The following is a 15,717-nucleotide window of genomic DNA, read 5'->3' as shown; positions in this document are numbered from 1 at the left end:
TGGGGCATTCCCACCTCTCTTCTCCACTGACATCCCTTCCAAACTGCCGTTCCTCAGTTCTTCTGGTTTCCTGAACCCTCTGGGCTACCATGGATGAACATGTGGTCTTCAGTCCCAGGGAGGCCAGCCTGTGTGAGTGTGAGTATGAGCGTACGTGTGAGGGCTGTTGGCAACCTGAGCACAGGACCCACGTCCCTCTGTCCTGGGGGTGCCACGGGGACTGGCATGGGGCTCCCCTGTCTTGAGCACCGCTGGGCCCCATCCCAGAGGCGGAGTGCAGTTCGGAGCAGAATCCAGAGGAGGGGCCGCGGGGGGGCGTGGGGATGAGGGGAGCACACTGGATGTGCGTGCATGGGGATAAGGACCTCATCTTCCCAGGCTGGGCCTCGGGAAAAGACCCTTTCCCTGGTGCCTCCCTTTACCTCAGCCCTGCTGTTCGGTAAAGCCCCACCCAGGGCCAAGCCGGGGTGGGGACCTCTCTCAGAGGCCTCTCCCACCTGAGCTGCCCCACCCACTGGACAGCTCAGCAGGGCTTCTGACTCTGGTCCCGGATGGCCACGGATCACCCTCACATTCACACACCCCCATCCCCCATCCCAAAGGATCACTTTGGCTCTAACCTCTCCCTCCCACCAACCAGCCCTCCCCCCCACCATGACATTCAGATCCCTGAGCCCTGACCCCCAAAACTTGACCCACCAACTTCCCGAGTTGAGCACTCCCTTGGCTCTCCTCTCAGGCCCCTCCCCCATAGCTGAAGGGAGCCTAGTCAGCCGCTCTGAGGTATCTGTAATTAGTCTCTAGGGAGAGGTTCTGGAAGCACACCCACCTACCAACTCACCCCTCGCCTCCTCCTGGGCCTAGGAGCCCAGCCTCCCCCTCCTATGACCTGCCTCCACCCCACATCCCTTTGCAGCATAAGCTGGGTCCTCTGCATCCGTCCCCTCTCCCCCAACTAACCAAGGCTGACCCCAGGCCCTAGTATAACCCTCTCAACACTCCTGGGGTCCCCCCTACTTGCAGCGAATCTTTCCTACAGACCAGCCATGTGAAGGCTGAGGGGGCCAGGGGCCCTTGACCACCCCCCTTGCCCCAGACCTACCTCCTCTCATGCAGCTCCACCCGCCCATCCGCTGTGGAAAGCCTCTCAGACTCAGGGCTGTTGACCCTCCGGTAGCGAAGAGAACGGACTGGGGTTGTCGGTGAGTCTGGAGGGGCACGCACCGGGGAGCTGGGGACCCCCACACCTCGGCTCTGCTCCTCTTCCACCACACAAGGGGTCTGCAGGAGAGGGGAGTGCCATGAACTGGGGCTGACAGGGCGGCTGTGGGTCAAGTGGCTTTCCCAGGGTGATGGAGACAGAGGGAGGTCGACGCTGGTGATCCTGACGTGGGACAAGGCCATGGAGACAGGGCAGGCGGGCGCATGGCCGGGGAGAGGGCACACAGGAGGAGTGGGGAGGGGGCTGTGGGTTGGGTACCGGGGGGGAGGGGGGGAAGGCCACCCACGTCCTTCTCTCTGGCTGCAGTTACTTTGCCGATGTTGATCCGGAGTTTGTTCCGATTGACATCCGTCTCCTCCCAGACTTCAGCCTCAGGACCCCCTGGGTGGGGGGCCAGGTGGGGGCTGGGACCCAGCCCCTCGGGGGGCCGCCCAGGCAAGATTGGGGGTGCATTCTCCTGGTCACTCAGGTGCTCGCCCTGCAGCACGTCCTCGGTGTTCTCCCGGAGCAGGTCCCCGGGCACTGGCGTCACGTTGACCACCCTGGAGGGGCCGGGAGGGGCCATGGGCAAGGCTGGCAGGGGTGTCTCTCCCACCAGCACAGGCCCAGAGATTACTGCCACCCATGGGAGTAGGCACAGAAGAGGCCTTGGCAGGGTGGGGATGTCCCTAGGCCCATCCCCATCCCCTGCTCACAAAGCCTGCAACTAGACCATCCTCAGTCCGGCAAAGGGCTGCAAGGAGATGTGGTTGCCCAGGATGGGCACGGCACCACCTCCCCCTATTAATTTAAGAGACCCGTTGCTTTCTGGGCCCTGCCAGATTTCCATGGCGGTTCACAGGCTGACCCCATTTAGAATAGGAATGGGTGTAAAGAGAAGAGACCCTTTGGAACTCCTTGAGCAGTATCTTTACAGTAATGGGCCATCGTCACGTGCTGTTGAGTCCCGAAGGGTCTCTTTCCTGGAGTCCCTATACTTGTCTCTCCCTGGCTACCCCTGCAGCAGGGTGGGGTGCCCCTCCTCACTCTGGCTTCCCCCAGGGTGCCCCTGTCTTTATGCTTGTCACGGGGTTCTGAAATCGCTGACCCATCCGTTACAAATATCCCAGACCCAACCAAGAAAACAATGAGGGGGGGGAGGCTAAAAGTTTCTACTTTGAGCCCCCACAGGCCCCAGTGCTGGGGCTCAAGAAATGTTCACTAAATGGATGTACATAAGCAACAGAAACAGATGGTAGGGCTCTGGTATTTTCACTCAGGGCTCCCCACTCCCTACTCAAGCCAAAAACTCCAAGTGAAGATAGGCACCCTGTCCCCAGATTGAAAGGGGAGATGGGGCAGAGCTGCCTGGGGTTTGAGAGCCCCACTGTTGAGCGCCATGAATGGGAAAGACAGCCAGATGTGTCCAGGTGAGAAGAGGAGGAGAGGGCTGGGTTTTTGGGTGACCTAGTCAGAGGTGGCCTGGCGCTCCCCCACTGGGCCGTCATCCCTCCCAGGACTCACCCAAACATGGCTGCCGTCTGCCGTGTGTTCTGCTGGGGTGGGGTGGAGGTGCTTGTGGACAGGAGGGCATCGGTGCCCGCCTTCTCCCAGTCAAAGGCCTCATTCTCAGCGATGCCCCGTTCCTTCATGCTGTTCTCAAACACCGACATGATCAACTGCAGGGGTGGGGGTGGCGGGAGGACAGAGAGGTGACCCTGGGGCTAGCCAGGAGGAAAGGGCAGTTGCCGGGATGGCAGAGGGAAGAGAGGGGCCTTCCAGGACAGGGACAGGCCGAGAAGGGGCACTGGAAGGAGAAGGGCACATTGATTTTAAATGAAAACATGCACATGATATGCAAATCAGCATGCAAATCCCTGTCTTCGTTTGAGCCCTGCTGGCTGGACACAAGCCCTCTGAGATCTGTCCCCTGTACCCCCAGCCTGTTCAGTCATTTCCACCATCTTGGGGCGGGCTCCGCGGCCTGGAAGCACCAGTGATTTCCCAAAGCCACCACCAGGGGCCATGCCTCTGCCCAGGTTGCTTCCTCCACCTGCATTGCCTTAACCACCAGTCCTCCCTGCTCCTCAAGCCTTCCCTGATTCCCCTTCCCACACATTTCCTGATCCGAAGCTCAGCTCCATACAGTGTGCTCTAGCAGCTCCTGGTCCCCAGGAGGCTGAGGATGGGGGAGAGGGCCAGAGCTTTCTACTCTACTGCCCAAGTGAGGCATCTCTGCCGACAGCCTCTAGGCTCTAGGCTCAGGAGGCGGTGGGCACCTGTAGAACATCAGAGGCCCCCAGACCGTTCCATTTTTTTTTTAATTTTTTAATGTTTCTTTATTTTTAAGAGGGAGAGAGAGACAGAGTGAAAGCAGGGGAGGGGCAAAGAGAAAGAGATGGAGACACAGAATCCGAAGCAGGTTCCAGGCTCTGGGCTGTCAGCGCAGAGCCCAATGTGGGGCTTAAACCCACAAACTGAGAGATCACAACCTAAGCCGAAGTTGGACACATAACCGACTGAGCCACCCAGGCGCCCCAGACCATTCCACTTCTGCCTTTACTCTCTCCAGAATACAGGACAGTTTTTCTCTGCTGGCAGGTGCCACTGCACTGAGGGTCCCACTGTGTGCCTGATGCTGTGCTCCCTGTGGTACAGCACATAGTGGGTCCTGGGCAGAACACTGGTGGTACATAGTGGGTCCTGGGCAGAACACTGGTGGTACATCCCCATTCTCCTGTTGGGGCCAGAGGGTCCCCTAGAGGTGTGGTGGTGGCACTTTGGAAAAAGCACTGGACTTGGGAGTCATAAGATGTGCCTGAGCCCAGCCCTACTCACAGCCTTGCTATCAGACTTTCGTTTCCTCATCTATGAAATGGGGACAATGCAGAGTTTTGGCGAAAAGTGCTTGAAAGCACTTAGCTTCATTAACTGTGAAGTGTGAGAATAATAACATAAGGAACACATATTATCACCAAAGGCTCGTTTTAAACCTTAAATGAGTTAATGCATGAAAGGCACTGAGAACAGTGTAGGCTGTTGAGAAATCTCAGCTATGAAGACTGTTCACAAGAGCACAAAGCAGTTTCATGCAGTTGGAGGACCCGGGGGGATGCACGAGGCTAAGCCAGCAGAGCAGCGGGGCCTAAGCAGTATGGGTGCTTCTGGGATGGTCACCCCCAGAGAGATGCCTGGGGGTGCAGGGGCCAGGTGGCAGGCTCCCACCTGATAATCGGGCTTAGTGAAGTAGTCGAGGCTGGCAATGTGGTCCAGGAAGAGGTGAAACTCAGAGGGCATGTGCTTCAACAGCATCCGGTGCTCGTACTTCTCCTTGATCATCCCCACCTGCTCCTGGAGGTGACAGGGCACGGGGTAATTGGGCCCCAGCACCCCTCCGCCCCCTCCACCTCCTCAGCCCCCGCTGCATCGGGCTCACCTTGTCCTTGATCTTCCTCCAGGGCAGCTGCCCCACTGCAAACTCCACCAGCATGTAGAAAAGGGACCACAGGTCATCGTGGCGCCCCATCTCCTGGGGAGGGGGGCACAGGAGGGTCACCCACACCTTTCAGGTCTAACCTGGGAGTGGTGGGCTGACCCCTCACAAGGGGGGCCCTTCAGGGAGGCCTGACACCCAAAACCCCTGAAGATCTCCCTGAAACCATGGCTCTATCCCTGACCCTTCAACACACATAGAGTCCCAGCCTCGAAACTGCTGTCCACACAGATTAATGGTGGGAACAGAGAGGAGAGAATCCCAAAAAACAAAGAAGGTAAAGTCATGGGGAAATGGCCACAAAGTCTTCTTCCACTCATGGCCACTGGTGTGGCAGCTTCTGGCCCCTGCCCATACTTCTCTCCCCACCTCAACAGCTGCCCGCCCGCCCCTCTTCCTCTTCCTCTGCCTCTGACCTGGGCCCTGCTGCCCTGCATCCTCAGGCCCAGCTCTGCCACTCACCCGGTTCTTGTGGGCATTGACCGAGGCATAACGAACAGTCCCTCGAAACCCGGCCACATTCCGAGGCTGCAGAAGGGAGAACACAGCAAGACACTCACCCGCTGCCCCTGACTTTGGCCACATCTCAGCCCTGTTTACTGAGCCTAACTCTGCCTGCTTTTCCCCTGACTGCCTTCCCTCTCCACCAACCCCCACACTGGCCTGGTCAGGGGCAAGCCTGACACACCAACCCCAGTCCTGCACCTGCCTCCTGGCCTTGCTCACTGCCCGTCTCCACCTCTGACCAAGGTAGGAAACCAGATCACAAGGTGTAAATGTGGCATCCACCAAGAGCCCAAGGGGCCAGGGGTCGGGCCAAGCGCAGACTGAGCTGGGTGATGCCCAAACAAAACACGGGCCAGGCCTGCCTAGGCAGCTACAGGAAAAGCTGGGGAAGGGTCCCCAGGTCAGGGGCCAGGCGAGGCCAGGGATTCCCAGGAGCGGCGATACTCACGGGCCGAACGTCCCCCGTGGTGTTGGTGTACTGCCGGGCCAGCCCGAAGTCCAACATGTAGCACTTTCTGTAGGTGGAGGGCAGCCTGCCCATGGCAAAGTTTGACTGGGAAAGACAGTGGCTGTGACCATGGGGCTTCAACCCCACTCGGCCCACCTCAAGGGGTGCCAAGAAACGTGTTTAAGAGTACACATTGGGGCACCTGGGTGGCTCAGTGGGTTAAGCATATGACTTAGGCTCAGGTCATGATCTCACAGTTCACAGAGTTCAAATCCTAATTTGGGCTCTCTGCTGTCAGTACAGAGCCTGCGTCGGATCCTCTGTCCTCTTCTCTCTCTCTGCCTCCCCTCCCCACCCCTCTCGCTCCCCCACCCCCTGCCTCCCCGTGCTCTGTCTCTCTCAAAACTCAACATAAAACAAAGAGCAAACATCAGCCTGTGCCATGGGCCACGGCATCCCATCTGAGGAGCAGGTGGGAGCACCCTCATTTTAGAGATGAGGATACTAAAAGCCAAAGAGCTTATGGGGCTTCTCCAAGGTCACACAGCAAGTAATGACCCAGCTGGGGGTTGAACCGAGGTGTGTCCAGCGCTTAATCCTCGGGACTCCCCAGTAGAGCAGCATGGCTTAGTGTCACTGTCCTTTTGGAAGGCAGCAGGAGACCTGCATTGTCCTTGATGTGCGACCTTGGGCCATTCAACCAATCTTTCTGGGCCTCAGTTCTCACTCCTTATGAAATTGGAGGTTCTTACAACACCGGGACCCAAGATGCCACAAAATCAGCTACTTGGAATTTCTTGCCAAGCCCAGACTCTGTCCTTTCTAAAAAAAAATTTTTTTTAATGTTTATTCCTTTTCGCATGGTAGAGAGAGACAGAGCATGAGCGAGGGTGAGCACGGGAGGGCAGAGAGAGAGAGGGAGACACAGAATCCAAAGCAGGCTCCAGGCTCTGAGCCATTGGCACTTTCTGGCTTGAACCTATGGACCGGGAACCATGAGATCATGAGCTGAGCTGAAGTCAGAGGCTAACCCAACTGAGCCCTCAGGGTGCCCCATCCCTTCACCCCTTTTGATCAATTCTGTACCTCCCCAACCCTTGCACCTTTTGAAGTTCAAGAACTAATCAGGGCACGAGTAAGGGAGAAGAGAAGACCAGAGGAGAGACATGGGCAAGGGGCAGACAGGGATGTGTTCTCCAGGCAGGCTTGGAGAAGGGGCTTGGGGCGGAAAGCAGGAGGAAGGGACAGGTCAGAGAGGCTGCTCCTGCCCAAACCTCTGCTCTGGAGGAGAAACCATGGGCCCCAGGGGTGGGGGGGTGCTTTGGAAGAGGGAGCAGGAGGGGCAGCCCTCACCGGCTTGATGTCGCGGTGCAGGAAGCCCACGGAGTGAATAGCCTCTATGGACTCCAGGATCTGCTTGCCCAGCCGCAGCGTGGTGCTCAGCGTGAAGGTGCCTCTCGGCTGGCTGCGGCGCAGGTCTGCCAGATTCCGGCCCTGGGCGAGGGGCGGGGGGCGGGGGGTGGCCAGGCTCAGCTGTCATGCCAACAAGCACCCCTGACACTCTGGCCAGCCTCATCCCCAAAGGTTTGTGCCCACTCCCCACCCCAGGGGTCACAACCCAAGCTTTGAGGGGAGAGTGGAGGGAGGAGCCCACAGGGACTCACCTGGAGCTGCATCACTACGTAATTAAATTTCTCATTCCGGCCACAGCCAATGAACCTGCACACGTGGCTTTTCCCTGTGGGGGCAAAGACAGGGGTCTCCCAACTCCTACTCCTTCTTCCTCACTCTGGATCCCAAGGTGTCTCTGGTGCACTCTGGATTCCTGGCCCCATGACCACCTCTCCCGCCGCCTCCCCTTGCCCCTCTCCCCATCATGGCCCTTAGACTCTGGTTCCATCTCACCAGCCCCCTCAGCTCTCCCTTAGCCCCTGGCTCCACCTCTTCCCTCCCATCCTCCTGCCCTGGGCCCGCACCTTGCAGCTTTTTGAGCACAGCCACCTCCATCTTGAGGACCTGCTTGGGCTGCTGGGCTGACTCCACCTTGAGGGCCACATTCTCCCTGGTCAGCAGGTCCATGGCCTCGTAGATCTCACCAAAGCCCCCGCCCCCGATCTTTTTCAGCTACGGAGATGGAAGAGGGGGATAAGAAACCCAGGGGTCAGGCTGAGCAGCTCCTCAATCCATCCATTGCTGGGTCATACCCTTCGTTGGTTGGGGTAGGGCTAGTCTTCAAGTGGGGACCCTGTGTCTGCCTTCCTGGCCCCACTCACCCGTGCCCCCACTTCCCCTCCTAGTGCTGGAGACAGCTCAGCCCATGTGTGCATGTGCATGCACACACAGTGCTAGGTGTCAGACTGGGAGGAGGGAGAGGGTATGTGACGTCTGACCCCATGTAGACATGGAGACGAGCCTGTGTAAGATTCTGAAGAAATCACGGGCCATCATAAATCTCTTCTTCTCTGGAAGGACAAGAAATATCACACTCTCCCCATCCCCCAAATTAGACTGAACCGCCGCCATCCAGAAGGAAAACTAATTTCCAGAACCTCTCAGCTTTAGGGTGGATCCTTCAGGGAAGCTGGCCCTTCCTGGGGTTAACAGTGTCCTGACAGATGTCATTAGAGGGAGAGAGTAATGGTGAGGGCTAGTACTTGGGGGAGAGGATTCAGCAAAGGGTATTCAATGCCCATCCTGCTGCTGAAGCTCACAGTACTCCCTACACCCCCATCAGATGCCTCAAACCAGGGTGAGCCTCCCCTGGGGACAGGGGGCGCTGTGGGACCATGGTGGGAATGGAGGTTTGGAGAGTCTGTCTATCCCTCCAGGGGATGGGGCAGTACAGACCTGACCCTCTAGGCCCTCCTCCTCCAGCTTCCCTGGGCAGGCAGTGAGAAAAGGCAGAGGGGAGAATTGTGTTGGAGGAAGAGTCAGCAAGTGTGGAGGAGCAAAGCTGAGCTATGGGAAGGGATTACAATCATTTCAAGTCAGAGGCCCCGGGGTTCCTGGAGTGTGCTCCTGGCAATGATAAAGGACAAGGAGAAGGTGCAGAGTTCTAAGTTGGGATCTGTTTGGTTTTTAAAAGGTGTACAGCTCTCCTCACGGGTGGCCCGCCCTCACTGAGCACCTTCCAGAACCCTCACTTGCCTCTGGTTGGCTTGTTAACTCACCAGCACAGCTGGGCTTGCTAGTGATTGGGCGGAGGCTGCTGCTCGGACCGCCAGCTAGTAAACCGAGTCTCTGGCACCTCCAAGCCCTCCGCTTAGCATTTATCCAGCGCTTAGATCCCATTACATGTTTAATGGTGGCTGAAGCAGGGGGTTGGAGGAGGTGGGGGAGGGGCTGAGCCAGGGGCTGAACCAAGGACTGGGAGTTCCCAGCAGGTTATAGTCAAAACAACTCTAGGAAGGGAGAGAGGGAAGAAGGGAAGATTCAGAAAAGAAGTGGAAGTCTGGCTGCATCTTGAATGCTCTTGTACTCAGGAAGGACCCAGGACAAGGGAAAGGGGGAAGAACAGTCGGAAACCAGAATCTCTGCTTGAGATGAAAGTCAGACTCATAGAAGAATTTCAGAATAACGAGGGGGCAGATGCAGACTGAAGCAGTGGCTTGTCTTTCTCTGGGGAACTTTAAACTCAGATACTTATAGCATCTTCTAGAATCCTTTATGGTTTGTTGTATGTGAGCATGGAAGAAAGGGGGAGGGGAGGGAACAATAAACCACATCTCCGGCTCTGTGCTCCCATCTCCGCTCATCCCCTGAGGTTCCTGACAACACATGTGAGGAAGGTCCTGAGAGTCACCATTTTGCACAGAAGGAAAACTAAGGCACAGAGAGTTAAGTACTCTGCCCCAGGTCACACTGCTAGTAAGTAGCAAAGCCAGGTTTCATTTCAACCCAGGCAATCTGATGCAGAACCCACGTTCTTAACGGAGATATCACAAGAAACTGTTGACAGCACAGGGATTAAAAGTGTGAGTGCTGGGATTCAAGCCCAGATCTGCCAGGCTCCAAAATCCTCACCGGAGGTGGTAAGGAGGGCCCGGGGCAGCCAAGACATTTCTGGAACCTGCTCCCTAATTTCCGAGTGTGGCCAATAGTATTTCTCTACCATCTTCATTTCCAAAGAGGCAATTTCTCCTCCCTTAGTCTTGTCCTTGTCCCCCCACTGCCCCATTACAGAATCTCCTGGGGAGGCAAGCTGGGCATCTGCACCCACCCACTCACCCAACACCCCTCCTCCCCAGGCTCTACAGTCTAGGCCCACCTAACCATCGGGCACAGCAGGCACAGTGGCCCATAAGACTTATAGGGGGCCATAAAAATGTTTCAATATTTTAAATCAGAAGGAAAACAAATGACCTCTTAGGTCAAAAAAATTAGCATAGGGGCGGCTGGGTGGCTCAGTCTGTTAAGCATCCGGCTTCGGCTCAGGTCATGATCTCACGGTTCGTGGGTTCAAGACCCGCATCAGGCTCTGTGCTGACAGCTCAGAGCCTGAAGCCTGCTTCAGATTCTGTGTCTCCGTCTCTCTCTGGCCCTCCCCTGCTCGTGCTGTCTCTCTTTGTCTCTCAAAAATAAATAAACATTAAAAAATTATCATATAAATACTAAGTCATTCCTCTGTATACCAGCGCAGTCATAAAATATAATTTTTAGTACCTTATTATAGACAAAGGGGTCCATGAACGTAAAAATGGTCCAGGGCCCATGAAAGTCATAATGTAGGCCTGGCCAAGACCACTAACAGAAATATTTTCTTAATCTCCCTTTGCCAGACCCTATTCCTCCCCTCCTAATCTTTTTCCTGATCTCCTCCCCTGTCAAAGGAACTCCCTAAACTGGAGGGCCAATACGACACAATAGGACCAGCATTTGCTTAGGAAAAAGGAAAACTGGATTCTTGGCCTAGCTCTGGGTCAGCTGGAGTGAGTGTCTTCAATTCTGTGCTTCCACTTTTCCTCCTCTGTAAAATGAAAGAATTGTTCTAGAATGGGTCACAATGACTCCTTCATCCCTGTGCTCCTGATTTTGGGGTGGGCTAATTCTGGGCAAGCAGTATGGTTTAGTGACTAGTGACCCAGCTGTCAGATAGCCCTGGTCCCACCCAGTCTTAAGAACTTGGTCGGTTAGCTAATCTCTATGCCTGTTTTCACACCTGTGAAAAGGAGGGTAATAACAATATCTACTCCATTGTTTGTTGAGATAATGCATGGTGTCTGGGGATAGTGGGGGCTCAAAACAAATGCTGCTTTTATTATTATTATTATTATTATTATTATCATTATCATTATTATTATTTGCTATTCTGATTCTGAGAAGGACTCTTCAAGAGTGAAATGTTATTATTTATAAATACTTCACCGAGTGCCACTGACCCTGATTTTCTCCTAGCCAGCTCATTTTTCTCTTTGGGCAGCTTGTTCTTGGTTCCTGAGCTCTGCCTCAAGTCTCTGACCCACCCCTCACAGGGAGATGGTTGAGGGAAGCCATCTGGCACCCCACCCTCTCTAGTTCTCCAGGAGCAGCTAGCCTGGCAGTTGACCTAAGAGGTCAGCCTGGCAAAGATGGCGTGCTTGCCCCTCCCCCCAATTCCTTCTTGTTATTTCTCTCCCCCCTCATCTCCCACCCCCTCCCTCAAAAAGTACAAGAAAGTTCTAACCCAAACTCAGTATGGTGTGAACGCCATGTTTTTCTCACCTCTTCAGTGCCAATGTCCTTCTGCCTCCAATCTGACAGAAACTAGGCTCTCATGTTAGGGGACCCGCGGGTGCTTGGAGAAACACTCCTCAGTTTGCCAGACTCTCATTCCTTTGATTCCTGCCCTGGCTCCTCCTCCCCCAATTTCTGTCCTGTCACTCTTCCCCTCAGGAAGTCCTCCTCTGAGACCTAGACAGCCCCTTCCCTCAGCTCTCCAGCCCTCCCCAATCCCAGAGACTTCCAACGCTGCCACTTTTGCCCCTATCCCTGGGACTCCAGGGAACCTGCCATGGTGGTTGTTGCCATGGAAACCAGCCAGCACCCAAGCCCCACTCTCCTCTCAGCCTGACAGCTCAGGTGAGCTGAGCTTCCCCCTTCAACTCCCACACACCCCCACACAGAGCCTCAGTGTAGGCCTGTGCTGTTCTCTCTCCCTTCCTCCAGGCTCCCCATTCTGCCACGCAGACCCTCAAGATCACAAACCATCGCCCTGCAATACACCCCACACCACCCTATCACCACAATAAAAAGACAGAGCACTCTCAAGCGACAGAAAGAAAAGAGGGGGGCAGGGATTGATTTACAGGAGGTCCCGCCTCCCAGACACTGCCTTTCCCCTAGCCCCTCAAGTGTCCCCCTCCCATCCAGGCCCAAACCCCGAGGAGGCTCGGACTACAGCTCCCAGCAGGCCGAAAAGACTGGAGTCCTGGGCTGGAGGAGCAAGGCACGCTGGGAGATGGAGTCTCGGCGTGTTGCACCTGCCGCAGGAACCAGTGAGGGGAGGAGGGTGGAAGAAGATGGAGTGCGGCTGCGGTGGGAAGCAGTCCGCAGGGCCTCTTTCCCTGAAGCCAGCCCTCTCTGTCCTCTGCGGAAGCGGAGGAACACATGCTCATTCACTGCCCTTCTCCAAGGTCCGGCAACGAGAGAGCCCCCCTCCCCCACCCCGTCCGCCTCCCCTACTAGCTCTGCAGCTCCTGCTCCAACGTCCAACCAAGAGTTGTTCTAGGCTGGGCCCGAGCAACATGACCTAGCAGGGAAAGGGGTGAGAGAGGGCGCTGGGAGAAAACGATTGTCCATCAGTGTACGCCAAAATAGTGACTGCAAGCAGTATGCAAATGAGCTCAGGGCCCCTCCCTCTTAGGGTAGAAGAGTTGGGGGCAACTGTTTTTAACAGGTCTCCAAGTCCTCTCCTCCCCTCCTCTCCCTACCAATCCCTTGGCCCCGCCGGGTCACTCACTCACCACCTTCCAGCGATCCTTGACCACGTAGTTGGCCGGCAGTATGTCGGCCTGCTCCCCTCCCCCACTCATGTTGGTTTCGTCCTTAAGAGCAGCCGCTAGGCACTGCATCCGCCAGCCGGAGGGAGGGGTGTCCGAAGGGCCTGCCCTGGGGGGGCCATCTACCTGGGGGAGCGGGGAGGGTCTGTGAGTGGGGCAGGCTACTGACCGGGACCTCTTTGCAGATATGGAGGAGGGGCGCTCCATTCTCCTGGCGGGCATCCTTCCCCGGCCCAGTGGGCAGATGCTCTAGGGGTTACTGGGGGAAGCACTGTGTAAACACCCAGGTGGAGGTCAGAGGAGAAGACAGAAATACTATCCACAGGAAGGGAGACACAGACTACAAACTGGGGATGTGAAAACCAGCAGCAGGACACACAGCAGGACACAAAAGGAGAGGAAAATGCCAAGTGAACAGGCTATGGGGAAAGCGTTTCCCAAAGAGAGAGATGCTAACTAATGTGGAGGACATCTGCTAACCCCCGGGGGATGGCGTGCCTACTGGTCTAGGACCATGCTTGTGAAGAGGACACCTGGGCCGAGAAGGACCAGTCTGAGTGACTTGATCTGAGGCCCCGGCACCCATACTTTCCCTGTGCCCATGGAGCTGTGCTTCCAAAAGGGGGACCTGCTGACCAAGGGGTGACCCATGGGAGACACGCACCAGAGTGATGGAGACCTGCTAATCAACCATGGGATGGGATAGTCAAGAAAAGGAGATACACGAAAGCCCCGTGAGGATGATGCTAATGCTAAGCGAGGAGGATGCAGCTGTGAGAAACACTCCATTCTCAGGGGTGAGCACAACCCAGTGACAGCCATGGGGTTCCGAAGCAAGGATGTGAGCCGTGGGATCAACATAAGGTGATGGACTCATGACACGGATTTTTAGAGGGACTGCAGCCCTGCAGCCACTCCAAGGGAGAGAGACAGGCTGAATTGGGGGAAGGGGAGCTTAGGGACCACAGGGTGTGGGATGGGTCTGACAGAAGGCAGGAGGAATAACAGGGGGCAGCAGGTCTGGGTGGGTAGGTAGGTGATGAGAGAGCTCGGACCACACCTTTCTGTGTCTGCTCAGGAACGACAAGACGGAACACAGCTCTTGTTGCACTGGCAAAGGTAGAAGGAGAGCATCCCAGCTGTGAGCGAGGCTTGGGAAAGGCAGCCAGAGTTATCCCGGGAAATGTAAGTGTGTGCACGCATATGTGTCTGCACGTGTATCTGCGCATGTGTCCCTCTGTGAACATGTATATGTCTTTGTGTGTCTTTCTGTGTGTTGATGTGTCTGTGTGTGTGTCTTTGTGTCTGTGCTGTACCTCTGCTTGCGTGTGCTTAGGTGTTTTTGTGTCTGTCTCTGATGTGCATGTGTGTAGGCAGGGGGCCTCTTTTTGAGATTTCTGCTAACCCAGTACAGGATTGGAACCAGGATCTTTTCTTCTCCCCACCCCCCCCCACCACTTTGTAGAAGCACACTGCTCTGCCCTCACAGTGACCCTGGAGAGTCACAGACTGAAGGCAGTTACTCCAGCTGGGGACAGGGTGGGGTGGAAGGGAGGTGGAGGAAAATGCCTAAGGTATCCACAGATGGAGTGGAAACTCCATGAACCCCTCTTTCCTTGGGACAGGATACTTCCCCAAGCCTCCTGTGTCCAGCCATCCTGACAGGGGGAAGTGTGGGATAGTAAAGGCATAGGAATAACCGTCAACAGGTCATGGTGTACCCTGAGGGACATGGGGAAAAGAGGAGTGACACTGTCACTCTCTTCCTTTCTTCAAGTGATTCAGCTGACTCTTTCCTCCAATCCACCCAACTTCAGAGTATCAGAACTCTGAGGATGTCAAATAGGCCTGTGCCCACATTTTGCCAAAGTGGCATGTGGGGCAGCAGGAATTCAGAGGGCAGTGAGGGCAATGGCAGGATAAAGGGAGAGGGAGGGGATGGGGGCTTCTAGAATAAAAGTGAAGACAGGTTGAGGACAAGACTGAAGAAGCAATTGAACCAGTAGGGAGGGAGCCTTGAGCGATTGAACTGGTGACCTTCGGTGGGTCTTCCAGTCCTGTAATGGTGGATTCTATAGGTTGATGAGAAAAATTTGGGTGCAGCTCCCAGTTTATAGATGGGCAGCCTAGAAGGAACAGGTGAGGTGGGAAAAGGGAGAATGGAGACCAGAGGATAAATGAGGTTTCCCTGCCTCTCCCTTTCCACCATCCTCATTCTGCCTCAAAGGACTACATTCAACTCAGACTAGGTTGGACAACAGGCCACGAGGAACTTGGCTGCCCCATTAGGGCCCGGTCAGGACCCTTTGGGTGTGTGGAGGCATGGGTGTGTCATGTGAGAGGGCTTGTGGAAGAGGTTTTTATGAGTGTCCGTCAGTGTGAGGCCAACTCTGTGTGTGTGTGTGTGTGTGTGTGTGTGTGTGTGTGTGTGGTGTGAGGGTGTGTGTGAAGAGACAGGGAAGGAGAGACAGTGAGGCAGTGAGGGAGGGAGGGAGGGAGAGGGAGCTCATCATGGTGTGTGAGTAGAGGTGCTGATGTGTAACTATGCAAGGTGTGGGCCAGGTGCATGTGGGGATCCGGGAGCGCAGGTGAGGAGGGGTGAAGGGGCCCACTGAGGGGTAGTGGGTACAGGTGAGAAGAGGTGTGAAAGGAGGCAGTAAAGAAGGGAAAGGATGGGGGTGGGGGGTGACAGGAGCAGAGGAGGGGGTTGGGTAAGACCAAGGCAGGTGAGCAATCCTAATGACTAGTGAGGAAGCAGCAGGACCCCGGGAGGGGCTTCTGGGCACCGCCTAAGGGGTACGGGGGTTGGTAAGGCAGTTAGCGGGAGGCAGGGAGGCGCGGAGGGACTGAGGACAAGGGAGAGAGGTAATGGAGGCAGCTGGGAAGGGCTTGTCAGGGTGACAGCGGAGTGAAGCTGTGGGGACGGGGGAAGTGGTGAGAAGCGAGGGGCAGAGGCCCTGGGGGGCCCACTGGTGAGGGCGGGCGCCTATGCTGGGGGGCAGGGAGCCGTTCCAGGCCTCGGGATGCGGCCCAGGCTGTGTAGGCCGGCGGCGGCGGGCGTCCCGACTCGGGCGGACACGGCGCAGGGAGG

General features: G+C 56.0%; 1 protein-coding gene across 2 annotated transcripts in view; it reads right to left on the bottom strand.

The window, feature by feature from the left end:
* Positions 1 to 12,795, bottom strand: part of TTBK1 (tau tubulin kinase 1) — a 36,348-nt gene extending 23,553 nt beyond the window's left edge. For both annotated transcript variants that reach the window (XR_003910675.1, XM_029944395.1), the window contains exons 1-11: positions 12,591 to 12,795; positions 7,626 to 7,773; positions 7,314 to 7,387; positions 7,003 to 7,143; positions 5,650 to 5,754; positions 5,157 to 5,222; positions 4,638 to 4,730; positions 4,427 to 4,552; positions 2,726 to 2,880; positions 1,533 to 1,764; positions 1,103 to 1,281 (exon numbers count right to left, since the gene is read on the bottom strand). Coding sequence is in view for 1 of the 2 variants with exons in the window: in XM_029944395.1 (XP_029800255.1) it covers positions 1,103 to 1,281; positions 1,533 to 1,764; positions 2,726 to 2,880; positions 4,427 to 4,552; positions 4,638 to 4,730; positions 5,157 to 5,222; positions 5,650 to 5,754; positions 7,003 to 7,143; positions 7,314 to 7,387; positions 7,626 to 7,773; positions 12,591 to 12,698 (1,427 nt within the window). In the remaining variant the exon portion in view is untranslated. The remainder of the gene's footprint in view (positions 1 to 1,102; positions 1,282 to 1,532; positions 1,765 to 2,725; positions 2,881 to 4,426; positions 4,553 to 4,637; positions 4,731 to 5,156; positions 5,223 to 5,649; positions 5,755 to 7,002; positions 7,144 to 7,313; positions 7,388 to 7,625; positions 7,774 to 12,590) is intronic.
* Between the last annotated feature and the right edge of the window lie 2,922 nt (positions 12,796 to 15,717).

Source organism: Suricata suricatta, chromosome 7, assembly GCF_006229205.1.
Source record: "Suricata suricatta isolate VVHF042 chromosome 7, meerkat_22Aug2017_6uvM2_HiC, whole genome shotgun sequence".
In the NCBI taxonomy this organism is placed as follows: domain Eukaryota; kingdom Metazoa; phylum Chordata; class Mammalia; order Carnivora; family Herpestidae; genus Suricata; species Suricata suricatta.
This window is presented reverse-complemented; position numbering and strand designations above follow the sequence as displayed.